At 65.2% G+C, this 25,295-nt stretch overlaps 7 protein-coding genes across 7 annotated transcripts; 3 read left to right on the top strand and 4 right to left on the bottom strand.

The window, feature by feature from the left end:
• Window positions 1-1,234: 1,234 nt before the first annotated feature.
• On the bottom strand, window positions 1,235-4,556 carry MNEG_1671 (hypothetical protein; the record flags this gene model as incomplete). The annotated part of the gene is made up of 5 exons (XM_014049855.1): window positions 1,235-1,685; window positions 2,014-2,804; window positions 3,060-3,198; window positions 3,506-3,716; window positions 3,962-4,556. 5 exons carry the CDS (start codon window positions 4,554-4,556, stop codon window positions 1,235-1,237), a joined length of 2,187 nt encoding a protein of 728 aa, XP_013905309.1.
• Window positions 4,557-5,623: 1,067 nt separating this feature from the next.
• On the top strand, window positions 5,624-8,346 carry MNEG_1670 (hypothetical protein; the record flags this gene model as incomplete). Its single annotated transcript, XM_014049854.1, has 6 exons — window positions 5,624-5,671; window positions 5,903-6,117; window positions 6,279-6,665; window positions 6,910-7,053; window positions 7,466-7,678; window positions 7,959-8,346. The coding sequence occupies 6 exons, from the start codon at window positions 5,624-5,626 to the stop codon at window positions 8,344-8,346; spliced, it is 1,395 nt and encodes a 464-aa protein (XP_013905308.1).
• A 633-nt stretch (window positions 8,347-8,979) lies between these two features.
• On the bottom strand, window positions 8,980-16,640 carry MNEG_1669 (hypothetical protein; the record flags this gene model as incomplete). Its single annotated transcript, XM_014049853.1, has 19 exons — window positions 8,980-9,303; window positions 9,633-9,744; window positions 10,054-10,360; window positions 10,479-10,603; window positions 10,936-11,119; window positions 11,431-11,535; window positions 11,880-12,066; window positions 12,352-12,417; window positions 12,653-12,781; window positions 12,965-13,102; window positions 13,483-13,594; window positions 13,849-13,938; window positions 14,233-14,306; window positions 14,501-14,568; window positions 14,930-15,016; window positions 15,420-15,525; window positions 15,885-16,026; window positions 16,219-16,289; window positions 16,608-16,640. The coding sequence occupies 19 exons, from the start codon at window positions 16,638-16,640 to the stop codon at window positions 8,980-8,982; spliced, it is 2,460 nt and encodes an 819-aa protein (XP_013905307.1).
• A 464-nt stretch (window positions 16,641-17,104) lies between these two features.
• MNEG_1668 (hypothetical protein) lies at window positions 17,105-19,590 on the top strand (the record flags this gene model as incomplete). The annotated part of the gene is made up of 4 exons (XM_014049852.1): window positions 17,105-17,376; window positions 17,628-17,904; window positions 18,151-18,863; window positions 19,065-19,590. The coding sequence occupies 4 exons, from the start codon at window positions 17,105-17,107 to the stop codon at window positions 19,588-19,590; spliced, it is 1,788 nt and encodes a 595-aa protein (XP_013905306.1).
• Window positions 19,591-19,938: 348 nt separating this feature from the next.
• MNEG_1667 (hypothetical protein) lies at window positions 19,939-22,089 on the bottom strand (the record flags this gene model as incomplete). Its single annotated transcript, XM_014049851.1, has 7 exons — window positions 19,939-20,082; window positions 20,307-20,372; window positions 20,529-20,642; window positions 20,864-20,994; window positions 21,206-21,340; window positions 21,536-21,818; window positions 22,051-22,089. 7 exons carry the CDS (start codon window positions 22,087-22,089, stop codon window positions 19,939-19,941), a joined length of 912 nt encoding a protein of 303 aa, XP_013905305.1.
• A 466-nt stretch (window positions 22,090-22,555) lies between these two features.
• Window positions 22,556-24,551, top strand: MNEG_1666 (hypothetical protein; the record flags this gene model as incomplete). The annotated part of the gene is made up of 5 exons (XM_014049850.1): window positions 22,556-22,571; window positions 23,350-23,423; window positions 23,620-23,706; window positions 23,980-24,132; window positions 24,441-24,551. The coding sequence occupies 5 exons, from the start codon at window positions 22,556-22,558 to the stop codon at window positions 24,549-24,551; spliced, it is 441 nt and encodes a 146-aa protein (XP_013905304.1).
• Window positions 24,552-25,036: 485 nt separating this feature from the next.
• Window positions 25,037-25,219, bottom strand: MNEG_1665 (hypothetical protein; the record flags this gene model as incomplete). The annotated part of the gene is made up of 1 exon (XM_014049849.1): window positions 25,037-25,219. A coding segment is annotated over one exon (183 nt), but the record flags the coding sequence as incomplete, so codon positions are not given.
• Window positions 25,220-25,295: the final 76 nt, after the last annotated feature.

Raw genomic sequence — 25,295 nt, 5'->3', positions numbered from 1 at the left:
CGCCACCGTTCGGGCACGCAAGCTTGTCACAGACCACGCGGACGTGCACTCTTTGTACAATGAAGACTCCCTGCCGCACGTGGCGAGGCAGGCTGCTGCACTGAAAGCATCGCCGCACCCCGCCCAGAAAAACTAATGGGTGGGCCGCTCGCAACCCTGCCTGCCGCGCAGCTTTCCTGGGCCTGGCTCACTTTTTGGCACTGGTCGCGGTCCTCATCAACCCGTTCTTGATGGGTTTTTTTGGCACAGACAGACCCCACTCGGCGCATTTTTCAACCACCTTTGTGAATGTCCTTGTAGGCAGTGACGATCAGCATGGCGTGGCACAGTGTGCGAGTGCCATGTGCGCTCACGACACTGCGCTCACGTAGCAACACTGCGCTCCTCCACCCCTCACACTTGCCTCCACTTGGGCGCACTGCCCACACCAATTCACTATCTGAAGGCACATCAATTTTGTCCGATGTCCACGTTCAGGCCTGGTCTCAGCTCCCTTGGCTGTTGTAGTACCAACCAGAAGCTGCGCCGCCACGGTCTTGCTGCTGTTGCGGCATCAACAACATGTTCTTCAACAGAGGCGCTGGCCTGGCCCACACGCGCACGTTGCAAGGTGTGCACTCCCTGCCATTGGAGCCTTGCAAATCTGCACTGCACATGCGATACGAGTCGCTATTGTGTTGGCACATTCGAACTGCGCGCAACACTGCAAGGTGCTCTTCACTATGCAAGGTGTATTGAAGCTGCAGCTGACCAATGCTGTAAGGGATTTGCTGATGCCAATGCTTCATACGATTCAGGGGCTTACGAACCAGTTCAATACATGAAATTTGATTGGGCAGGCTGCGGTGCGGATGTTCAAGAATGCAGCAAATTTGGGGCCATCCTGCATAGATGCAAACAACAACTGGGACGGATCATCCTGCATGCAAGCCGCACTGGCGTGTAGTCGCTGCTAGCCCAGCGTCGCACATCAAAGCGCCATAGTACCACTCGTGCAACAATGGGTGGGGTTCTAGACTAAACAACAAAATAACAGAGGTAGGCAAGACACCCGGTGCCCAACGAAGGCCAGGAGCTACATAATTTGCCCACAAGTGGTGATGCTGCGCAGCAGACAACGTGGGTCTGCAAACCCCAGTCCAACAGGTTTGGCGGATGCGGTGCAGCCGAACAGAACTTGGTTGCCCCCAGCAAGCCATGGTCAGCAGCATGTTGACGCTTGGCCCAACAATAATCAGGCTTTCTTCTCCGCAACAGGGCCCTTTTCTGGCTTGCGGTGCCGCTTGCAGACCTCCGCATTGCAGCAGGCCGCACAACACAGCGCTGCGCACCCCTTCGCAGCGTCCGAGCGCAGGCACGCCCGACACTTGTGCACGTGCCCCGCCGGCGGCCGCGGCACACCCTTTGGCGGCAGGTCGGGCACTCCGCGGCCGCCGCCCGCCTCAAACGCGATCAGCTGCTTGATCCACCGCTCGTCCCCGCCCTCGTTGATGTACGCGTCAAACCTCATCCGCGGCTGCTTGTTGATGGGCAGCCTGGTCAGGTCCCGCAGGCCCGCGGCGGCGCGCAGCGCCGCGACGCGCCGGCCCCGGGCCTCCGCGGCGCACTCGTCCGCGAGGAGCCGCCGCAGCGCCTCGGGGCCGGAGGTTGGGCCGTGGTGGTCGGTCTTGAAGTAGCTGTCCCACCTGGCGGTGGCGGGGCGGTCCGAGGCAGGGTAGGGGGGCGACGGGGTTGTTGCGACGCGAAGCGGTGAGTGTAGAGGGTGGGAAGGGGCGAAGGGCAGACAATCGGATGGCGCCGTTCGGCGTGTGTGCAAGGTTGGGGGCCGGGCAGGACCAATCGACAGGAGCTGTGGCGGGTGGCACAGTGAGCTTCCACGCCAACGTGCCATGCCACACCAAGCAGTGTGGATGAACAAGCAATTCAGCAACGGCAGACAATGGCAAAACTCTCCGGCAACCCCCGCACACCCTCCCTGCCCCACCACCCACACACAAACAAACAGGCAGGCACCTGTCAGCAAAGAAGGTGTGCAGGTACTCCGCTGGGAGCCCCGCCTCCCGCCGCAAGCGCGCCCCCTGCGTCCGCCGCGTCTTCTCGGCCATTTCCGCCGCATGCGCACGCCCCTCCGACTCCACGATCGACGCCAGCAGCTCCTCGAACCCGTCGCCAAAGCCTGCGGCCGCCCACGCACGGTAGCGCTCCTGGAAGCCGGGGAGGTGCTTCTCCGGCAGGCGCGCCTTGAGGCGCTTCTCGATGGCGCGCTGGTTGAGCACCTCTGTGTCCGCGATCCTCATCAGCTCCTTGTACCTGGCCTCCCCCATGCCGCACAGGTTCTCCTCCTTTAGGTCGCAGCGCGCGCCGCCGCGCGCGACCCAGCCGTCAATGGACCCCGCCAGGTCGGGCAGCGGCCCGTCCAGGTCCACCCCGCACCGCGCGCACCGCTCCTCCGCCTCCGTGCGCCGCGCGAGGATCTCGGCCGCCGCGGCGGCCGGCGCCATCACGCCGGGCGCGGCGGGGCCGCCGTCTACGTAGGCCCTGAACAGGTCATGGTCTGAAAACAGCACGGGCAGCTGCGCGGCCGCGATCGCCTGGGCCACCTCGCGCGTGCGCTGCTCCTTGTCCAGCGCGGCGGGCACGTCCTCGACCGCGCCGCCGTCGCGGATGAACCAGACAAAGCGGTACAGGGCGGCGCAGTCGGGAGCGCCCATGCCGCGCTCCACCAAGCAGGCGGCGACGTGGGTGGCACGTGCGGCGTGGGACGCACTGGGCACCTTGCCGCCGAATTCCACATAGAAGCCCATCTGATATGGGGGAACGGTTTGCGGGTTTGGTGATGGCATTGCTTGGGGTTCAGATGGCTGCAGGGCGTGTGTTTGCTGCTCATTGGCAGCCCAAGGCCCTTGCTGACAAACCCCCCTTGCTGCCATGGATGTGAGAAGGCAAACACCAATGCAAACCCAATCTTGAGTTCTAGGGGGTGATTAAATCCATGAGTATCTTGGGCCCAGTCGCCCAGATGCGCGTCGTGGGGGGTTGAATCCGTTGCCATTGCGCACCACACGGCCGGTCTTGATGAATCGCTTCGCGGGCGCCAGCGCCATGAGCGCCCGCCTGCCATGGCGCCGCCCCAGCCTACGCAGCTGCCACTCCAGGTGCGCCCTCCGCAGGTCCTCCTCGGATATTGGCGGCGGCTCCCTGCAGGCGCGTTCGAGCGAGACGGGCGCGTGGGGTGAGCGACAGTTCTGGCTCAGTCGCGCGAGCGTGCCTTGGAGCTGCTTTGACCAGCGCGTACCTTGGGAGGGGCGGGTTGTTGCGCCCGCAGCTGTGTGTCCGAAATCGCTCTTGGCTGTGATGCGTCCCGACCAACGCGCAAACCTCATCGTTGTTGACGGACGCTATGAAAGCCCACCACCCGTCCGTGCGCTGCCATGCCGCACTAGCCGCATGGCTGCCATCTCAACGCCCTCTCCCCTGCATGCCCCCCCTTCAAGCCCCTGCGCACCTCCACCCAGTGAATTGCACGACGTTTCCCCTGAATCTGATGCGCGCCGCCTGCGCCGCGTCCCCCTCGCGGATCATGTACCGATTGTTCCACGACGGCTGCCACATGCCCATGGGCCGCGGCTGCTTGATCCTGTCCAGCAATTCAATGTCGTCCTCCCGCAGCCGCCACTTCGCCATCGCATCCCGCGTGGAGATCCAAGCGCGGCGCTCTGTGCACAAGAATGCGCGGGCGCAGGGCGGTCCCTTTGTGCTCACAAGCGTGGCTGCTCGTGCGTGCTGATCGGCCGATACCGGTGCGCCTGGCATCAGGGCATGTCAGGTTGGGACGTGTGTGGTATCATGTGTGCACGAGCCCCGGAAGCGTTGGAGCCGCAAGCGCGGCGCAAAATCGTCCCCAGCGGACGTGTGGGAGCAACGTTGGCACGCGTCCCTTCAGAATGAAGCAGGCGCACACCTGCCCGCCTGGCCTTGGCCGCTGCCGTGAGCGCTGCCAAGTCAAACGGCCGCCGCACGGGCACCTCCGCCACAGCAGCCACCCCCTCCAGTTGCTGCTGCTGCTCGACCTGCTTGCACACCTGTTGGGCCAGGTATTCTTGGCTGTTCTGCAGCAGCTGCGAGTGGCCCCTGCTGGCCGCGCTGCCGGTCAGCAGGATCGCCTCAACGTCCACCACCGCCGTGTGCTTGGTCGGCACCGCTGACGCCATCGCCCCGCCGTGTGCACCCGCCTCTCCTATATCTGCGTCAAGCTGACGGCGCGGCCCGGGCGCTGGTTGCGTCGGCGCGGCCGGCGGCCACGTGACCGGCGCCTCTATGAGGCCCTTGGCCAGCCACTCGGGGCCCACCAGCAGCAGCCCGCTGACCGACGACAGCGCCAGGCCCGCCGACGCGGCGTATGCGTCGGCCTTGAGCTCGAGCTTGGTGGGTGGGCACACCAGGCGGGCGACGATGATTGCCAGGATCTCGTCTGGGAGGTCAAGCAGGCTGTGATCGCACGGTGCAGCGGCGCTTCGCCGCTGCTGCTTCGCATCGCGGGCCGCTCGCGACGCCATAGCGCGTCGGACTGCCGAGGGGCGAGCGATTGTGACGGATTGATACTATCAATTTACATATGATTATCGCATCCCGGTAAGTTGAGTTCCGCACGCGCGGTTGCAGCACGTTTGGGATATAGGCAAGTGCGTGACGTCGAAGGACGCTTATGATAGCTTCCAGTATCCCAAAATTGACGACCATGCCAATGCTGATGCAGCTTGTGGTACGTATGGCAGTGCTCGTCGCACTGTTGTTTGACTTCTGGTCAGCAGCCATTCACAGTCTCACCTCCTTTCACCACGGCCCTCGATCGGCGCAAGGGACTACTCAAGACGCAAAATGATGGAAGCTGGAGCACAGCATAGCTGTCTGCACATTCTCGCACCCATTTTGTGCAGTGTAGGCCTGCTTGTGGTTTGTGCGGGCCTGAGTGGCACCACGCTGTGCTTGGCACTCAAGCCAGATACGATATTTTGCATGAGCTGATCAACAAGGCGCGCTGAGCAAACCTCTTGTTGCAAAACACATACAGCCCTGAACACCCGATATCATGTTACCGGTACAGGCCAGCCAAACTGCGATGCTGTGAACAAGACTAGACACTGACCTGTGCTATAAACTGGGACATGCCATGCCGATCCCGTTGAGCTTGAAAGTAGTCTGCATGTGCCAGCCGCTACCATGCGGATCGCCCGCAATCTTGGCAGTCTGGCTGCGGGTGCAGGCCGTGAGGTGGAGGCGGGTGATCACCATACCAGTGAACATGGGCGATCGAGCGCATCACGACCGGTGTCCACGGTATGATAACGATGTAGACATGTGATGATGTCGCGCTGAATCCCGTTTTCAAAGCGTTCCAGATCAGTTGCAGTGATCTCATGTCCGCAAATACTGCTTCCGGCCTCCTGTGTGACTTCTCTTGACCTGCGCACTGTGATTTGTTCACATAGCCAGTGTTTCTTGCGCGTAGCACTGGCAGTGGTGCGCAGTGCACAGTCTTGGTGAGCCGTATCCGCTGCCGTCAGCCTGCTAGCTGCGCCGTGGTGGTTCGACAGCGCTGCACAGCACCGCAGCCACCGGTGCCATGGCGCGTGAGCTGCTGCCTGGAGAGGATGAGGAGACGCTGGCGGAGGTGAATTTGCAGCTGACGTCGCGACGCTCGAAAGCGGTGAGCAGGCAAAGCGGCTGCCCGCCCACGCAGAGCAGGGCCGTGTTTCTGCCGCGTGGGCCTCTAGAGTACAGGCTGGGATGCAGGATCGCACTCGAAGCCAAACTGGAGCGGGCGGCTTGTAATTGCGCGCAATCGGCGAGGGAGCCTAGCACAGCAGCACAGGTCCCGTTGCCATCTCCGCCGCTCCCGCAGAAGGGCGTGTGCTTCCCGCGCGTGCGCGTGTCAGAGGCCCAGATAGAGGGGGCGCTGGCACAAAGCATCCCAGTGGTATCGGTGGCAGCGGGGCTGCAGGCGGCCTGGCCCAGCGGAGGCGGCGGCGGCGGCAGTGGGGGCAGCGGGGGCAGCAGCGGCAGCGCTGGCGGCCTCCTAGGCGCTGCCGCGGGTGTGGCGCGGCTGCTTCAGGCTAGGTGGGGCTCTGAGTGGTGGCGGGTGGCTGTGTGGCTGTCTTGTCAAGTTTTCCACACCTTCCTGTGGGTCTCGAGGTTGCTTCCTGGACGCAAGGGCTCTCAGACAATCTTGACTCCGCCCACCAACACCACCCCTTCTCCCCGACCACACTCCCCCCCAGACTTGGCATACCCCTGCCCTGGCCGCTGCAGCCGCGCGCCCCCATTGCCCCGCCGCCACCGGAGCTGCTGGCCTGGCACGCCCAGCGCCAGTGGCTCGCGGTCGGCCACGCGCCCACTGATTCCGTCCTCGTGTACGACCTAGACAGCGCCCCGGGGGACGGGTCCGAGGCGGTTGACGAGGCGAGGTTCGTGCTGACTCATGAGCTGCAGCGCGGCCTGTCGTGCCTGGCCTGGCGCCCCGTGCACTGCACCATGGTCGCCGCCGGCGTGGAGGGCGGCGCGCTGCTGTGGGCGCTGGGGCGGCAGCCGCTGGCCGCGGCGGGGGCCCAGCGCGGCGCGGGCGGCGCTGCGTGGGCGTCGTTCCTCCACTTTGCGGACGGCTGCAGGTGGGTTTGAAATCGCACTCATGGGTTGCTTTGCTCTGGGTGTGGGGGCGTTGAGAAGATTCACACTCTGCTGCTACTCGCTTTGCAGCCGCCCTTACTGGGGCTGCCAGGGTGGGGACATCACTCGGGCTTGCTGCCGTGCAAGGCCGGCGCACCACTTCCCCCTCAACCTCAACCTCCCAGCCCAACCCAACCCTCAGCCTACCACCGCTCGTGTCCCCCCCCCCCCCCCCCCCGAGAGCAGGGTGACGGCGCTAGCCTGGTGCCCCGACGGCCAGCGGCTCGCGGGCGCCAGCGAGGACTGCAGCCGCGTGGTGGTGTGGGACGCCGCCCTGGGCACGGGCGCGCTCGTGCGGCTGGGGCTGGACCCCGTGGCGCTGCTGCGGTGGTCGCCCTGCGGCGCATACCTTTTTGCAGGCGCGCGGGGGCCGCAGGCTACGGTGGGCTGAGCCATGGGCGGCGCTGGCCGTGCCCCCCAGCGGGCGCGCGGCAGCCACGGCGTGAAGTGGAAACGCGTTGCGTCCTCCTGGGCACGACGTCGACGGGCAGCCGGCTGGTAATTGACGGCGGTCATTGCCGTGCCGTCTCAACCGTAAATCACCCGGCTCTAGTGCGCCATGTAACGGCACACCCCAACCCACCCCACCTGGCCCAACCCCACCCCATCCCGACCCACCTGGCCTGATTGAACGGATTAAACACCACCCCACTCGCGTGCGCGCAGCTGGTCGCGGGGGCCGCTTCCACGTGACAGAGACCTCCCACTGGCGCACGGCCTTCTGGGACGCGCCTCCAGGCAGCGCGGTCGCCGCCGCGGCGTGGGCGCCCTCGGGCCGCGTGCTGCTGCTGGCTTTCAGCGGCGCGGGCGGCGGCTCAGGCGGCGGCGCGGGTGCGGGGAGCCCTGGTGGCGGTGGCGGCGGCGGCGTGGTGGCGCTGCATCTGGTGGGCGACCCTCCCAGCCTGTTGGAGCAGGTACTGCCGGTAACGCTGCCGGAGGTGACATCACTTGACAGGTGGGCAGGTGTGACGGCGCTTGCAGGGCCGGGAGCGCTGGCTTGTGACCCAGGGCCAAGGCAATGCTGCGCTGGTGTGATTCCTGTGACTGCAAAGCTGGCTGTTCCGTAGCCCTCAGGCCAGGAATCCGCAGCCTGCCAGGCTGCCCCTCAGCCCTCCGCACCCACCACAATATCAGCAGCATGATCTCCGTGCGCTTGTCAGCTGGGCTCCCCACAGCGCGTCGCCCCATCCGTCTATCCATCGCCGTTGCCCCGCACGCTCCCCGCTTCTTCCCAGGCTCCCGGGCGGCCCCCTGCCCCCGCTTGCTGCAGCGGTGTCCGACATGGCCTGGGACCCCTCCGGCCGCCGCCTGGCGGTGCTGCTGCGCGCCCCGCACCCCGCGGCGGGGCTGGTTGCGGTGTACAGCACGGTCCTGTCGCCCCTGCTGCATGCGGAGCTCATTGGCTTCGCACGCCCGCTGGCGGCACGGCCCCGCGGCGGCGGCAAGGGAGGCGGCGCTGCCGAGGACGACGCCGCAGGGCCGCACGGAGGCGTGGGCGGCGGCGGCGCGGCGGCGGCGCTGGCGTTTGCGGCGGCGCCTGCCAAGGGTGGCGCGGTGCTGAGCGTGGCTGGCTGGGTGCAGGGCGGGCGGCTTGAGGTAGCCAACCTCGCGTTGGCCCTGTGATGCAAGGGGGCTGTGCGGGTGCTGACGAGCCGCGCCGCATGAGCGCGGCAGTAACCCCTGCGGGCGGTCGGAAAACAGCGGGGTGTAACCTGCTGCTTTGCAGCACTTGGTCTGCTCTACGGAGGCGCAAACCGCACCGTGTATTTTGGAAGGATGAGCACAACACACAAGCACGGTCACAGCGGCTGCGGTAGCCGCAGGCCCCTGGCTGCGCAGCGGCAGCATGGGCGTCCCAGCAACTGTTTTGTCATCCTTGGGACAGCGAGTGTTGCTGGTCGTGACGTCCTGGTGCCTGCAGCTGGCCGGCTGGCACAGGTCTGCCGCCCGCATCAGCCTGCTTTGCACGGAGGCTTACTGCAGGCGTGAGGGCATTGCAGCCCTCAGACGGGTGTGAGCGGCTGGGTGCAGGCCGCAACCAGTGTCAGTAACTGGGCAACCTCCAGTCAGGAAGTACCGTACTCTGCTGGGCACCAGGAATGCGGCAAGATTTTACAGCAAACAGAGCGCAACATGTACAGGGACACAGAACAACAACAGCAACTTGTGACGGGATGCCACCAAACGATGCCCCTCGCCCGAGCGGTGTCAACTCCCCGCGAAATGCCGCCGCTCATACCCAGCGCACGCCCGCCGTCACGCCTGCCAGCTGTGCTGGCGGCTAGCGGGGCGGCTGTACTGCGACATGCCGTACGTGGGCAGCATCAGGGCGTGGCTCAGCCGCCGCCGCCGCAGCACCACCACCTCCGCCAAGACCGCCGCCGCCAGCACCACGGCAAATGCGACCGCCGCGGCCGCGAGCAGCGCGGCCGCGCGCCCGAGCGTGCTGCCGTGGCGGGCGGTGCAGCAGGCCATGACTGTGCGGGCCTCCTCCAGGGTCGCGTCTAGACCCTCACAGAGCCGCGCCGCGGCTGGCAGCATGGCGGTCCGTATGGTCTCATCCGCGGATGCAAAGTCGTGCTGAGGGCGGGCGGGCAGGCGGGTGGGCGGCAGGGGAACCGGGGGATGGAGGTAGGTTCAGGAGCAGGAGGGGTTTGGCTGGCAGGAATAATGCAAGGAGAGGCCGGCAGAGGCCCTGGTATATCGACAGACGCCTCGTGGCGGCCACAGCGGAAACCCTCGGCAAAGAGCCGTCTGCCACTGCTGGCGCTAGCTGGGGCGGCCAACCAGCGAGCGCCTTAGCCAACAAGAAGAACAGTGCGCTGATGGCTGAACGGCAACCACAATACAGGAACGCATACGCAATTACGCACTCTCATGCACGCGAGCGCACACACCAAACCACCCACCGAATACAGGTCACTGGCCAAAGCCTCCAGGTGCTGAGTCAGCACCCCCATGCGGCCCTCCAGGTCAGCAACAGAATCAGGGGTGATGGCGGTCTGGAAGCCGTGGCGCGTGCTGCAGGTGCGTTTGTCGCGAGGTTGGGATTTGAAGGGCGTGCCAAAGGTGCCTGGGTCCAGATTAAAAATAGCTGGGTCGATGGGGCCAGACACGGGGGCGCGCCACAGCAGGGAAGGAGGGCCACCAAAGTGGGGGCCTGCAGCCCACCAGCCGGGCAGCGCCAAAGCGCCGCCCTGGGCATCCACGCCAGCGAACCCCCCGCCTCCCCGTGCCCTCAACAAAGACTCCCAGGCCAGCGGGACCCCGTCACAGCCTTGGAAACGCCCCGCCCGCCCACGCCCCTGCACTCCCGCAGACCGCGCCCACCTGGCCACCGTGTCCAGAAAGTGCTTGCGCCCCTCTAGCGCGCCCGGCCCCACCCCCGCCGCCGCCCACGGCGACTCAAAGTTGTCCGCCACAAAGTCGTCCAGGGCGTCCAGGCGGTGCTGCGTCGCCCTCAGAGCCGCAGACACGTGGGACAGCAGGAGGTTGCGGCGCGCCGCGTTCTGCATGAGCTCCGACACGTCCGAGTAGTTCGAGTAGGGGCCAAAGGGCGTGGCGCCGACGGCCCAGCGCCAGTCTTGGAGGGCGGGGCCGGCGTGGGCGCGCGGGCGCGAGTAGGGCGGGAGGACGCCTGCGAACAAGGGGCGCGGGCAGCGGCGCAAGGGATAAGTATAAGGTGGGCGCATATCTGACTTAAAAAAAATCATTAGACACACATGCCCGCACTGCTGTTACCATCCGCCGCTCACCGGCCAGCGCCTGCGCGAGGCCGGCCACCACGTGGTGCGTCACGTCGTGGCCGTCAGCCGTGATCCTCCTGCCGTTGGCCACATGCCCAGTGGAGACGTCGTCCCTCTCGCCACCCCATTGGGCGCTGCGGGGAGGGTGGGATCCAGAACGGACGTGCCGCTGTGTTACTCGGGGTATGATGTAGTGGGCTATCAGGGCGGGGCGGTTGGTGCAACCACAGACGCCTTGGCAGATCAAACGATTTGCTTGCCGCTCTCAGTCTTGGTGCAGCGCTGGCGCCCAGTATCAGCTGAGTGCTGCGCGCAGCCGAGCAAAGATGCGACAAGACCCAAAGCCTTGCCTATGGTGGCAACCCCATGTCCACACCCCATGTCATGCTGCGCTCTCCTGCGTGCAATCACTTCGCATTAAGAGTGACTCGAGCACAGTCGACGGCCACCTGCCCTGCCCACCCACCTGTTCCTCGGCTGCAGCACCAGAACGGCGTCATGGCTGGCCGCCACCATCTCCTTGTTACTGAACATGACGTCCTCCGGCGCCTTCATAAGCGATATGACAAACACCGGCACCACCCTGGTCCCGTCGTGGCGCAGCTGCTCCAGCGGGTGGGCCCCCTCCTTTGACATGGCATGGGCGGCGCCTGCATGGTGGCGGTCATTGGCAAATGTTGTGTTTGCAGGGATGCGGGTCTGCTGGGATTGGACGCGGCTTGATTGAGCGCGCTTTTTTTGCATACCTAGGGGATTGATGTTGACTGACTGCACTGCTGAGTGGTTGTGCAGCAACCAACAACGCGCGTGGCATCTGGCTGTACTGGGGCAGTCTGCCGGAACAGCCACACAAAAACACACCGTCCCACACAGCTGGGTCCTTCGCGCCACCGTTGCACCGCATGGCCGAGCAAGCGCCCGCCCGTCGCGCCATCCCGCGTTACTTGTTAGCCTTACTCACCCACGAGGCCGTGAGTCAGGGTGTCGGCGGCGAGCGCAATCTCCTCCAGCAGGGACTCTGGGTCCACCGCAGTGTGGGACACGGTGTGGTGGCCCACACGCGAGGCTGCGGGGATGACATTGACATGAAGGAAGGGGGCGGGATTCAGGGGGTGCAACGGCGTGGTGGGTTGATACCGACTGTGGGATGGCTGGGTGCGGGGGTGCAGTGGGGGTGTGCTCCATGGGATGCAGTTGTTGGCAGTCTCACGTGAACAGTTTGACTTTGGCAGACGGTGTGAGGGATAAGGAGGCGCCCTTTTCATGCCAGGACGCCAATCAGGCGCCGAAACTGATTCAGGATCTGGTTCCCCCTCTGATAGACTGCACACGGCAGCCACGGTTGCAGCCCCCTGATAGCAGGCTGTACACAGCAGCCACGTCTGCGGCGCCCCAATGGGCGGCGCCCACCTTTGCCCGCCTCATGCTCCAGCGCCGGCTCCGCCCTCAGGCGCCGCGCCTTCCAGAGCGCGGCTGCAATGGCCTTGTGGCGGCTGAGGGGGTGGTGGGCGCTCACCACCACCGCCTCCTGCTGCTGGTCGATCAGGCGCGCCACGGCAGCCTCGATGTGTGTCAGGTTGATGTGCATGAAGTCCTCCTGCCATAGGCAGTTATGGTTGCTGGTCAGGGCGTGGAATTGTGGATTTGCACTTGTTTTGAGGCGTGAGGAGTGCATTTGAGTGGGAGGGTCCCGCACTTGCAGGTTTGAGTAGGCTTGCGCCCTGCAGCGGCGCGTCGGGCAGGCGGTGCACAGGCACCACATCTGGAAGGGCACCGTGCTGGATGGTGGGCGGGCGCTCAGCTTGCAGGCTGTCGCTGTGCAAGGCCACCTGTGGGTTGAGACCCCTGGCTCTGCCCTGCCTGCACTGTCTGCCCCACATACCTGTGTCATGTGCTTTTCGTAGTCATCATCAGTCAGTTCGTAATCAGTCAGCAGGACGACAGGGATCTGAGGGGTGGACGGGTGGGTGACTGCCGCGGTTGAGAGGGCGATGGCCGCGTCAAGTGCGAGGCAGCCTTGGGGAGTACGGGTCGATGCATGAGCCACCAGCACAGCGCAAAAGGCAGGCAGCAGCCCCCCAACCCGATCAAACCCAGCAATAACATGTCCAAGCCCAACCCCTCCTTGCCACTCCTCACACGCCCCCCCCCCAAACGCCCTCCGCCCCCCCAGGAGATCCCACCAGGATGTTCTTTGCATACTCGATGTGCTCTGTCGCCATGTCGGGCACAAACAGCGACCGCGCCCCCGCGGCCACCGCGGACGCCAGGGCCCCCTCGAATAGCGCCTTCTGTGCATGGCGCGCAACAACCTGCATGGGGGAGGGGGGCGGGGAAGGTGGCAATCGGTTGTCAACCAGAGCGTCGGCAGTGCGCTGGTCTGTCTGTTGTGGCTGTCTCACATGCTGTACGAGCGGCAGGTGGAGAGAATCGTCACTGGAGATCCAGCTTGTGCGAATGGATGCGAGAGGCGTAGAGGGCGCGAGCTCACAGACAGCACAGGGGGCACACTGAAAGGTGGGGCAAGGCAGGAACAAGGGGCAAAGGGGGGTGTGGCGTGCCTGTGCGTGGTCCTGGGCGCTGATGGATGGCCCGGAGGCGTTGAGGTCCCTCATGATGGCGCGGTAGACGTCCTGGAGGGGAGGGCGGCGTTTGGTTGAGAAAACACAACCTTCTTTAAGAGGATTGAGGTGCTGTCAGCGGATGGGGACTCAGAAGCTTTGGGGGGGGGTGGGTGGGGAACATTACGATGCAGGAAGGAAAGCTGCCAAGGTGTGAGGGGCGTTGTTGAGCTCCTGAGGGGCCATGGACAGCACAGGCAGCCGATCCGCTGATACAGCAGGCCGGGCCAGCGGACGGCCAATCGTAAGGTGCGAGCACACAAGCGTCCGACAGCATCCCTGCAGGCCTGCAGCCTGCGAGCGCATCGACGGCCTCCCTCAACAGCGCCGCCCCCCTTCCCCCCTGCCCTTGCCATCCGGGGCCCCTCGTGAGAGTAGGCGTCCGCCCTCACCCTGAGCGCCGGCAGCGCCCCGGCCCCGACGGCGCCCTCGCTGCTGGCGGCGGGGCCGTAGCTGGTGGGGCCGGCCGCCACGTCAACCACCACGTAGTTACGGGACGACAGCCTGGCCGGGTGGGCACGGGGTCAAGAAATGGTAATCCTTTCCCCCACACACTGGGGAATTGAAGCTGCCAGCGCAGAATGCAAGATGCAAGCCCCAGACCCAAGGACCAGCACTGAGCACGGGCGCAGTGGGCAGGAGCCGGGCGCATCCCCCGGCCAACAAGGCGGGCCGCGTTGCGAGCGGCGTCGTCCCTCCGTCAGCCGGCCGTCTAATGGTTCTCTGGGCGCGCCCCCGCCCCCCAGGCGTCCGCGCACCATGTGGTGGCCTCCCCCAGGCCGTTGTAACTGTAGCGGTACACCAGGCCCGCCTCCTCCTTGTCCAGATCAGCGGGGCTGAAGGTGTGACTAGGGGTGGCAGAAGGCGGGTTCAGGCAAGGGGGGGAGTATGGGCGGGCTTCATCATATGTGTTGAGGGCACTGTGCGGTGTCCATGCAGCCGCTGAGTGTACTCGTTTGTTTATGGCATGGCTGTTGAGGTGGCGGACTAAGGTCGTTGAGGTGGGCGGCCAGGGCTGACAGCAGCGCCACATGAGCTCAAGGTTGAGGTTGCTGGTGTGGGGGCTGTGCACATTGAACGCAGCCCGCGTGACCAGTTCCGCTCAAGCGTGGCATTTGCCCCCTTTGAGCCGCACACCCCACCTGCGCCACTGTGCCAGGAAGTCCGGCACGTGGTGGCTTGCGGCTTCAGGGGCGCCCACTGGGTTGGCACGCACCTGGTGTTGCGGGATGAGAATGGAAACAGCGGTGCAGAGCGCGAGGTGTGTGTTGCGGCACAGGAAGCGGTGCAACGGCTGGATCGCAGCTGTAAGGCTGAGTGATCCAGGCGGCCAACGCAAAGGGAGTGTCCTGTGCACCAGGGCGGTAGGCCCGGGCGATAGATGGTGATTGCAGGGCTGGGCAATCACACCTTGCTCGGATTGATGATGAAAATCGGGTTCTGATTGTGCCAACTGTGGCCCTTCTCGTTCTTCTCCCCTGCAGGATTTCAGTGGGCGGATGGAGGGCGTGGGGTACACTAAGCATCTGGCGGCTGCCGCCATGCAAGGGCAGAATAATTCTGGGCAGATCAACTATGAGAATAACTCTGGGCAGAATAACTATGAGCCCACTGCGCAGCCCAACCAGACAGGTGCCAATCTGCCAGCTCTTTGTGCCCCCATCCACCTTGTGTGCACGCCTGAATTCCATTGACCCAACCTTTCGCAGCACACACCAACCAGCAAACTAGGGCCAGCTCATCTTTGCCCCCCCCTGAATCTTCCACATTTCTGCACCCCTGAAAGCCTCCCAACACCACCCGGAACTCCCCAAAGCCCGTCATCATGACCCCCCTCACCGCGGCCGTAGGCATACTCCATGAAAGCGTCAAACAGGGGCTCCAGCCCTGCCGCATCCACTGAGTACTCCACTGTGCGGTCGCCACCTGCGGTTGGTTTCATGTGCACAATCTTGTTGAGGTGAGTATGAGGCTGAGATGCGGCGAGACTGCGCGGGCACACGTGCTTTCGTGCACGTGCGTGAAGGGGTGCGCACGCGTGGGGCTTGTGTATTTGCGGAGGGGTCGAAGGGGGTATGTGCAGGGGGCGGTGGGTTGGTGGTGTGTTATCAAGTTGCGGGTGCACGTGCTGCGGATGGTGCTCAGCGGTACGTCACATGCTCAATAAACTGCGAATTGGATGGCAGTGATTGGGGCCAGCGTCCACAACCGCAACCGCCTCGAGCGCCCGCACCAGGCAGCACCGGCGTCCTCTCCCTGGACACATGGCCTGCCCCAGCACTCACTGGGCCACCAAGGGGGCCCAACCTTGTGCAACCCCGGCACCCACCCTGGCCCTGACCACCAAATGCATCTCCCTGCAGCATCCACGGCTGTGCGATGTCCTTCATGTTGTGTCTCAGGTGCTCCTCAATGCGCCCCAAGAGTGCCCCAGCCTGCAGGCAGCAGCCGACGACACCGCACCACGGGCGGTGATGCAGGGGGTGCCCTCGGGCCAGGTTGGCTGCTGGGGGAGCTGCCGCCGGCGCTGCCACGTCCTGCTGCGCGCTGCCCCTGCGGCTGCTCGTCGCCCACTGCAAGTCACCGGGCTTCCCTTGGTTGCCCGTCCCTGAGCACCCACTTGACCGCGCCCCTCGCACGCCCGGTGGGCCCATCACCGCCTCCCAACCCCCACACACGTCCACATTTGCATGATATCATACCTGCTTGCGCCCTGAGAACACCATTATCTTCACACCCCACTGGCCGTCCCCAACATAGCGCGCCGCACCCCGCCAGGGGGCAGCCCCCTCACCTCTGGCCCCAGTGCGTCGGCCCCGAGGACCTGGAAGTTCATCTGGAAGCAGACACCCAGCTCCTCCCCGCTCTCGAGGGAGTGGGGGCACGCGCGCGAAGCGCCCGCGTTGAGCAGGCTCAGCAGCTGGGAGGCGTCCTGCCTGCGAGCGGGCAGAGGGGGGCAGGGATGCCGCGCGGGGGCGTCGGCGGCGCATGAGGAAGCCAAGCACGCCACACCCTTCATTGCCGCTTCCAGGCCACTGCCGCTGTCTTGGTGCTGAGAAATCTGCTGAGACCATTTCACATGGACCGAAACGCCCTCCACAGCTCGACCCCAACCCCCTCATTCTCACTTGTACGCATATCCGCCATCGCCGTCGAACCCTATCAGGAACACCTCTATATCAACAGGCACAATCAATGACTGTGATAACGGCAACAGAGATAAGGGGATGGGGGTGCCATGCGGGGGCGCCATGCGGGGGCGCCCGCAGCAGAGCAAGAGGGGGGTGAGTGCCATGACGACGGCGGTTGCGGTTACTATGGTTATGCGCAGCGCAATCGCAGAAAGCATGACACACATGAAAAATTTTCCAGGAGCATATCCTAGAGTCAGCCCTGTCGAAGCCAACGAGGCAGAGGCGACATAAGCGCGAGCCATGCTCGGGCACGCTCCGAGCAATGCTGGGATGCGACCGTGGTGCATCAACTGCTGTGCTGGCGACCCGCCCGGGGTGCAGACTTCCGAGATGCCCTGCTCGATGTATTTGATCATATTTACCTGTCCTCTCTCTTCTAGGAACGTCTTAGCTGCACTTCTCGCCTTCCTCTGCGCTGCCTCGACCCGTTTTTCAAAGTCCAGCCGCGGTTGCCCCCGTTTCGAGCACGCTGGTGGTACGAGCGCGACTATGATCAGCACTATCAACCAAAAAGGTGACAAAGTCTTCATTATGATCTAACGGTACGTAGCAGACGCAGCATCATTTTCGGGCGTCCAGATGTGTGTGAGAGACTTTCATGACTGCGTGTAGTCGCACGTAAACACCAACGACCGGTTGTCGGCCGTGTCACCCGGCCAGTGCCACTTCCCTGCGTCGTCTCCAAATTTGTCATCTCGCAGGATTGATGATCGCGACAAAAGTGACGCGATCATCCGATATAAACATCTAGTCTGAAACTTCAACACACACGCGCCTGCGCACCAGCATGGCCCTCCCTCCCGCACCTACACCCACTAGCATGGAGCTCCCAGCCACGCGCCAGCTCTCCGCGGCACTGTCAAGCATGGATGACGGATCACGTAGCGCTGCAGAGCTCGTGTTGAGCAACGACGTGTGCCTGGGCACCGTGTTCGCGGCGCTCGACGGCGCCTCCCTTGGCCGCTGCGCTGCTGTCTGCCGGCTCTGGCGCGAGCTGCTGTGCCGCGACGCCGGCGCAGACGCGGTCATTTGGAAGGCCTCATACCTGGCCGAACACAGGCGGGAAGCGCTGCCGCGCGAGTGGCTCGGCAGGTGAGGTGCAGGCTTGCATGGACGCGCACCTGCTGCATGGTCGCTTCCCTGAGGCGCCTCAGCCCTCGCCTCTAGCTCGGCAAACGGCCGCTTGGCGTTGATGCATCCCGGCAATGACCCTCTGCATTGAGGGCCGTGTCGAGCGCCGCCTGCAGCTCGCTCCAAGCCTGCTGCCCTGCAACGGGCCCACATGCAAAGGCCGCATGGTTCCCCCGCCACTTCCCACTCCGCTTCTCGCCTCGCTCACGCAGCTATCGAGCCATGTATGCACGCGCGGCTGGCCTCCTGTCCGTGCCCGCGACCCACGTGCTGCCGGTTCAGGGCAGCGCCCTCTGCTACAGCCCCGGCGCGCGCGCCGTCGTCGCGTTGGCGCCGCGCGGCAACGTGCTCAGCGTGGTCGACGAGGGCGGCGCGGTGCGCGCGCGCGGCGTGCCGGATCGCGGTGTGGCGGGTGCGGGGGGACGGCCGCTGCTGGCGGCGCTCGGCGGCAGCCTGGTTGTGCTCACCGCCGGCGACGGCGTAATACAGGTGCGGCGCGACCCTGTGGTGCTCTGCCAACAATAGGTCCACCGGACCCGGCTGCCACCCTTTCAGTTGCATTCACATGCATGCACACGGAGCCTCCCCGCGCGGTCTCGGTCTCACGATGCTGCCCCAAGCTGACCACCATGGCGTGGGCTGACAACAGCATGGGCCGTCTCGCACAGGACGCCTCAGTGGCGCCCCACCTGCCGTTGCCCTGCATCCACCCTCGTACTCCCTGTGCACGCGCAGGTGTGGGACGCCAGCACACTCTCGCCGGCGGGCACCCTGGGCGCCCACTCTGCGCCACTGACCAGCCTGTCAGCGGACGGCACCCTGGTCGGATCGACCTGCGCCTCTGAGCTGAGGCTCTGGGAGGTCGACGAAGCGGCGGCCGCGTCTGCCGCCGCCGCCGCAGCTGCTGCCGTGGCAGAGGGAGGCGCCCGCGGCTCTCCTGCTGCCGCTGCTGCCGGGCCACGCGAGAGCGGGGATGCAGCATTTGCAGCCGAGGAGGGTGCGGATTTGCAAGCAGAGGCGGAGGCGGCGCCGGCGCTGGCGCCTCCGACAGCAGCGCAGCGGGCGCTCGAGGAGGCGCAGCACGCGCGCACCATCGTGGGCCGCTGCCTGTCTGCGGTGTCCATCGGCCTGCCCCTGCCCTCACACGTCCTGGAGCCCCGGGTGGTGGTCTGCGGCGACCGCCGGCTGGCGGCCCTGTCCAACTGCAGCGCGCCGGCGCCGTCGTCGGTCGTGCGCGTGTACTGCGCGCGACAAAACGGGACCGCGGGCGCGCTGCTGCGGGAGCTGCCTGTGAACGCGGCGGCCGACATGGCGTTTGTGCCGGGGCGGCTGCTGGTCGCGTCGGCGTTCCACGGGCGCAGCCTTGGGGGGCCGGAGCGCGCCTTCACCGTGGTGGTGCACTGCTGGGACACCGACACCTGGGCGTGGTCGCGGCTGGTGTCGCCGAGGTGGGAAGGGGGGGATTTGAAGCAGCCTGCACTAACGCGGCGCAGGAGTGCGGGATAAACCTGGGACTCGGCTGTCGGAGCTTGTGCTGGACCTGGACAGGGCCAATGCCAGGCTGCCGGCGCACGGTCGCCGCCCATACAGCACCCACCCCTCCCTTCTTCACCCATGCTGCGTCAAACCAAACCCCTCTGGCTCGGCAGGCTGTCGACGACATTCCCTGTGACATCGGGGCAGGGCCTGCCCCTCATCCACGTCACACAAGACTGGCTGCTCTGCGCCACCCCCACGCGCGGCGCCAGCCCCATCCCCTCCTGCTGTGTCAACGCCTGGCGCCTGCCGCACCAACAGGCCGCGGCGCCATCGGCGGGTGGGGACAAGGCAGTGCGTCTGAGGGCAGCTGGCGCCGGTGAGCAGCATCAGCAGCATCAGCATCAGCAGCAGCAGCAGCAGCAGGACAAGGCGCACCAGGACGGGCAGCAGCTGCCGCAGCAGCAGCAGTTGCAGCAGCAGCAGCAGCAGCAGCGGCCGCCTGTGTTTCTGTTTGTGGGGGACAATGGGGAGGGGTGCGACCCCTGGCACCCTGTGCTGGCGGAGACGGGCCCCGGGCGCCTGGGGGTGCTGACCAGCTCCCCCTGCAGCCTGCTCATGGCAACGCCCGAGGGGCAGGTGCGCGCGGCTGATATATGCAGGGTCGCACACGGCAGGGGCAACGCCGTGCAGGAGTGAGTGGCCCTGCATCAACAGACAGCACAGGTTTGTAGTTTTGGGTCGGCCTCTTGCAGTCGATTTGTGTTGCTTACTCCTTCTTTGTGGGCTTTGTCTTGTTTGAGGCTGTTGTAGGCTGGCACTACAGCAATTTGTTTCCCACAACCTGCACAAAATGCTCTTGCTTTACACGGCATGCACAAAATGCTCTTGCTTTACATGCCATGGTTTCACGTCAGTTTTTGGATGGTTGACCAGTGCTGTTGCAAATGGTAACGGCATTGAGACAGTTGAAGAGTGACGGTTGCTGCTTGAGGCGCCAAAACCAAATGTGAAGCGTTCGGTGTCCGCGCCGCAACGAGTGCCGTCCTAGACACGCGCCCCTGCCAGCGCCGCGCCAGCCGTCATCCCGACCGCCAGGTCGTCACCGCCGAGCAGCGCTGCGTCCTGTGCCACCGGCGCGTTGAACACGAGGATGCTGGTGCGCGCGCCGTGCAGCACGTCAGATATGGACTGTTGAGGGATTGAAGATGGGGATAGTGGTGATGGTGGTTGTGATCATGGCAGTTCAAATTTGAAAGGTGTTTCCCCAATCGACGGACCCGCACAAGCCCCATTGGGGCTTCCCGCCGCTGAAACCGTAGTTCCCTTGTGAGTGGAGCAAAGGCTGAGGGGGATGCAGGCCCCTGCACTTTGATGGAGCGGCGCACAGCACGGGGCCCTCGAGCGGCGCCCACCTGCGGCAGCGTCTTGCAGGGCGGCGCCTGCAGCGCGATGATGTCGACGCCGTCCACCTGGGCAGCCTGGATTGGGATCGGACAGCACGGCTCACCCAGAGGACGCGTTCTTGCTATTGGCACGATGCCCCGTGAGGCGAGCACCCAACCCCTAGCCTACAGCTTGCCTCTTCACCTCGTGTCCGTGCAGGCCACGCGATGCAACCCATGTGAGCGCCGCACCTCTGGCAGCGCCTTGGCCCCCGGCTCCTTGAACAGGCGCTGCGCAGTGTAGAAGTCGCTGACGGTCGCCTGGGCTGTGTAGTTGGTCAGCATGCGGCGCGCGGTCTCCTTCACCTGGGGTGTGAAGGGGCGGGGGACGGGAGGGGGGCGGTTGTGGATGCACTGCCTTGAGGCCTTCTTGTTCTGCAGGGTCTGCTGCTTCGCAAGGGGCGCGGTGCTGCCGACGCCCCGCATGTCAAAAATTGTTTTGCACGCTGAGACATGACCGCTCAGCGGTCTGCATGTGTGCGTTTGCGCGCGTGTGCCGTGTGCGTTTCTGTCTGTGCTGCACGCACCATGCCAGTGCCCTGGTCCACCGCGCGCCCCACTGCCAGGAAGAGTGTCGCCTTGTCGGGGTCCAGCCGGTCCATCAGCCACGACAGCAGGTGGCGCGTGTTGCTCTGGCAGTCCACCATCACGCGCAGGCCTGGGCGCGCAGCGCGCGGCGCGCCGTGCAAGGCATGCACAGCGTTATTGGGGCCACAGCTGGCAGGTGCGACGCGGCACAGCCTCTGCCACTAGCTGCAGTTCCATGTGAAGCTTTGCAACAACCGACTTGCCGCAGTCAGTCGCCCTAGTCATCCTTCAGCACATTGATGCGTAATTCAGCGGCGCTCGTGGATTGTTCAGATGCGTACCTGCTGCTGCGGTCCCGCTGCGCAGGTAGGCGCCAGTGCTGTTTGACTTGACCACCAGCAGGGGGCAGCAGCGCACCGCCCGAACCAGGCGCAGCGCAAAGGACCCGGACGCCGGCATGGGGTCGTCGCGCGTGCCTGTCGGCAAGGAGCGGGCCGGATGAGGACGGCTGCTGCGTAAACAGCCAAGTTCTGTGCTGCAAAGTCAAGAGGCAGTGCCTTGTAGCGCAAGCAGGCTGATCGCTTGTTGTCGTGGCTACGGATGCGGCCTCCCAGAACGGGCGCCTGCTGCCTCCTGGCCCTATCACAAGATTCGTGACCGCGGCAGCGCACCTGTCGTGCTCAGATGGTGGGAGCCACACACCACCAGGTCGGCGCGGCTAGCCTCTGCGTACTCGGCGATGACGTCACTCAGCCTCTGGTCGCCCTTGATAAGCACCACCGGCGACGCGGCCAGCGCCGGCAAGGCAGCCGCCGCGGCCGCTGCGCCCGTGGCGGCACCGGAGCTGCTGCCGCTGCTGCCGCCGCTGCTCCCAGAAGGGGTCTGCTCCAAGAAGGGGCGCAGCAGGGCCTCTCCGAAGGCGCGGCTCTCCTCAGAAGACACAACCGTCACGACCTGTGCAGGGGGGCAGTGCAGGTGACACAGGCGCAATAGGTGCACAAGCGGTCTTTGCTATTGCGAGGTGTGGGGCGAGCCTTGGTTTGGCGACCTGTATGTGCGACCTGATGCCCACGCTTGCGTCAGACGACATGCTGTACCGATGACTTGGGGTGCCAAAGGCGAGACCCAGGAATACAGAGGCTCTGTGGCAGGCAAACTGCACGACCCGCGCGCTCCGCCCACACACCTGCAGCTCGTCCTGCGGTCGCAGCAGCGCGGCTGCCATGCGGTGCGCCAGGCGGCTGGCATGGTTGTCTACCGCCAGCAGCAGCACACGCGCACCTGAAGCCGTAGGATCAAGTGATGTGCATGCGAGGCAGCAAGCCGCACCACGTCGCACGACCTGAGGAGACATTTTAATAATGCGGCGTGGCTGGCGCAGTGCGGCTGCATGCTGCTCGATGCAGTGCCACCCCGTCTCGCCCACGCTGCGGCCCCATACTGCCGTCGCCGCACTCAAATCCATTCAACTCACCTCTTCGGCTTGTCGTCGTCCTGACCGAGCGCGTCCCTTCCATAATTCACCCCGGAGTGTTTGACCGTGTCAAGGCAACGAGGACGGATGGCAGCTTCAAAACGGTTGATGATTTACAGTTATTTTGGTCATTAGTATTCGTACATTGAATTGTTCGGACGACCCGGGGGCTCCCCCAGGCTGCATCAAGATGTTTTGCAGTGGCCATGTGCCACAAATGCACCACGCCCACGGTATGCAACCTATACATCACACGCACATCAATCTTCATCGCCTATACGAAGAATACCCTTGCCCCCGGTCGACGCAGCATCCATCCACAAGAATCAAACATGTCGCAGCTTGCGGCCCGGTGCAGGGCCAGCACGGGTGCACATATCGGAAATTCCAGCCGGAGAAATGTCAGGGTCATGGCGGTACAAGGCAGGACTCCGGCAGCGGAGTGCTGGGAGTGCACACGCAGGGATCTGGGCCTCCTGGGTCTGGCAGCGGCCGTGGTAGCCCCATTGGCTGTGCCGGACCAAGTCGAAGCCGCGGGGTAGGCGTTGTGATGGCCCCGCCCGCGCATGTTCGCTTGTGGTGGCCGCCGGCGCAATCGAACCTGGTGCTCCTGCTGGTGTGGCGCACACAGACATGTCTGGGCATCGATGCAACGGCTGCCGGTCAGAGCTGGCAGGGCGTTGCGTTTCTTGAGGCTCGGTGACATCGTGATTGCAGGTTCAAAAAGGAGCTGAAGAAGCGCAAGATACCCGCTGAGGACTTCACCCCGCATGGTGGCTGGTCTTTGCGCAGGGGGGGGAGGGGTTGGCATGGCGGCTGGGTACCACCAGCGCTCTGCGGCAAGCGGCCGTCGCTCGTCGCCCCAGCGATCAATGCCGCTGCTTCCTGTGCATTCACTGTTCCCCTGCCGCTCCTCCTGGCCCTTGTGCCCTCCATTCTTGCCCACTGGCGCCCTCGGCTGACCACTTCCCACCCGCACATCCCTCAACCGACCGCCCCAACAACCTACAGAGCCCAGCGGCCTGCGCGTGTATGATCTGGAGGAGGGGCGCGGCCGCGAGATCCAGGAGGGCGACAAGATCTCGGTGAGAGCATGACTCAACTCAACGTCAACAGGGGCCGGCTGATGAATGCGGAGGGCGCAGCGCCAGCTCAGCGGCAGCCCAGCCCTTCAACCAACCGCTGAACACGGGGCTTGTCCCGGAGAAGTCGGTGCGCCCTCTCCTCTTCGGCCGCGCACAGCAGCACGGCCACCTATCTTCGCTGACCTCCCTTGCCCAGGTCCACTTTGACTGCCTGTACCGCGGCATTGATGCGGTGTCCAGCCGCTATGCGCGGACACTGGGCGGCAACCGCACCGTGGCAGAGGTGCGGCGGGGGCGGCCAAGGATATGAGCAAGGGGGGCTGAAAGCAGGGGGTTGTGGGGATGGTGTGCCGGGGGAGGGCGGCGCCGCCTGCCGTGCCTGGGCTGCTGAATGGCTGGCTCTTCTGGCGAGCCAGACCCCTATGCGGCATGTGGCGGCCCTATTCCTTGGGGCTGTGCGAGCCTTGTCCCGGGTGGCCGCCCAGCTGCGTGCTCGATGCCACAGCATTGCCGTCAGACCCATTAACGCGCAGTCCGCGCCGCCCCTCCGCCGCAGCCCCTGGAATTTGTTGTCGGCGAGTTTGTGACGGGCTCAACCATGAAGCCTGTCGGGGACAGCGGGGGCGGCGGCCTGTTCTCGGGGGCGTCGGGCCCCAAGCCGCCGCAGGCCATCTCAAAGGCGGTGGTGGGCATGAAGGTTGGCGGCAAGGTGGGTGCGGGGTGCAGGGTGTTGGGCTGGAGTTCACGGGCTGGGGCCACGGGCAAAGGAGGGCTGAACTGCCCGCCGCCTGCCGCGTGAGTGAGCCAGGGACCACGCCATTGTCTTGCCGTATGGCACGCTGGCGGCGCAAGCGCCGCAGTCGCCCCTCCCCCCACAAAGCCATCCATCCTGCACGGCCGCAGCCCGGCCTTCTGGTCTCCCCTCGCCCTTCCACGCACTCCTCTCCCCTCCCCCACTGCTTCCCTGCTCCTCGGCCCTACTCCTCGTGCCCCTTCCCCCTCCCCCCAAACCACCAGCGCCTGGTGCTGGTGGATGTCCCGGCACTGGGCTACCCCCAGGGCAACCAGGAGATCCCCGCGGGGGAGCCCTTTGAGCTGCGGATCGAGGTGCTGGGGACAATCGGCTGATCAGGCGCGCCGCCCATGCCTGCGATTGATAACAACAGCAGCCGCCCCGGTTTCGACATCTGACCCAAGACCGCGGGTCTGCGTCTGGCGCGGCCGCCAGGCCTGTCTCGAGCGGCTGCATTCTTCGTGTGTTTGTGGCGGCCACGCTCCCGCGTGCCATTTTTGCGGGCTGCCCCTTGGCGCTCCAGCGCCCTTTTGCAGAGCACCCTTCAACGCTGTGTCATAAGCTTGAGTCTGCAAAACCACCGGACACAACCCGACTTGTAACACAACCGTCGACGACGCGCGTTGCAGCCCTGCCGCAGCAAGGGCTGGCAGGTGTGGAAAGTCACCGAAACCCGGGTTGCCAGGGTCAGTGTGGCGATGGCCTGCAATCACACAGCCGAGAAGCAGCCTGCGACGCCAGCAGCTGCCGTGCGCGCCGCATGGATCGTATGGCAGCAGTCACGATGAACGCACACATTCGTTAACAACATTCCTGCAGACTACTCCCCACCCGGCTCCTGCTCCTGCTCCTGCTGCTGCTGCTGCTGCTCCTGCACCCCCTCCGCTGCCGCCGCCGCCGCCGCCGTACCTTCGCCATCTGCCTCCTGCTGCTGCTGCTGCTGCTGCTGCTCCTCGCCTGCCGCCCTCGCCGCCGCAGCAGCAGCCGCAGCAGCCGCCGCCGCCTCCACCACCGACCGCGGCGGGCTCCCCGGCGGCGGCCGCGGCGGCGGCACGGCCGCGGCGCGCGCGGCCGCCGCC

This window comes from Monoraphidium neglectum, assembly GCF_000611645.1.
Source record: "Monoraphidium neglectum strain SAG 48.87 unplaced genomic scaffold scaffold00173, whole genome shotgun sequence".
Taxonomy (NCBI): domain Eukaryota; kingdom Viridiplantae; phylum Chlorophyta; class Chlorophyceae; order Sphaeropleales; family Selenastraceae; genus Monoraphidium; species Monoraphidium neglectum.
This window is presented reverse-complemented; position numbering and strand designations above follow the sequence as displayed.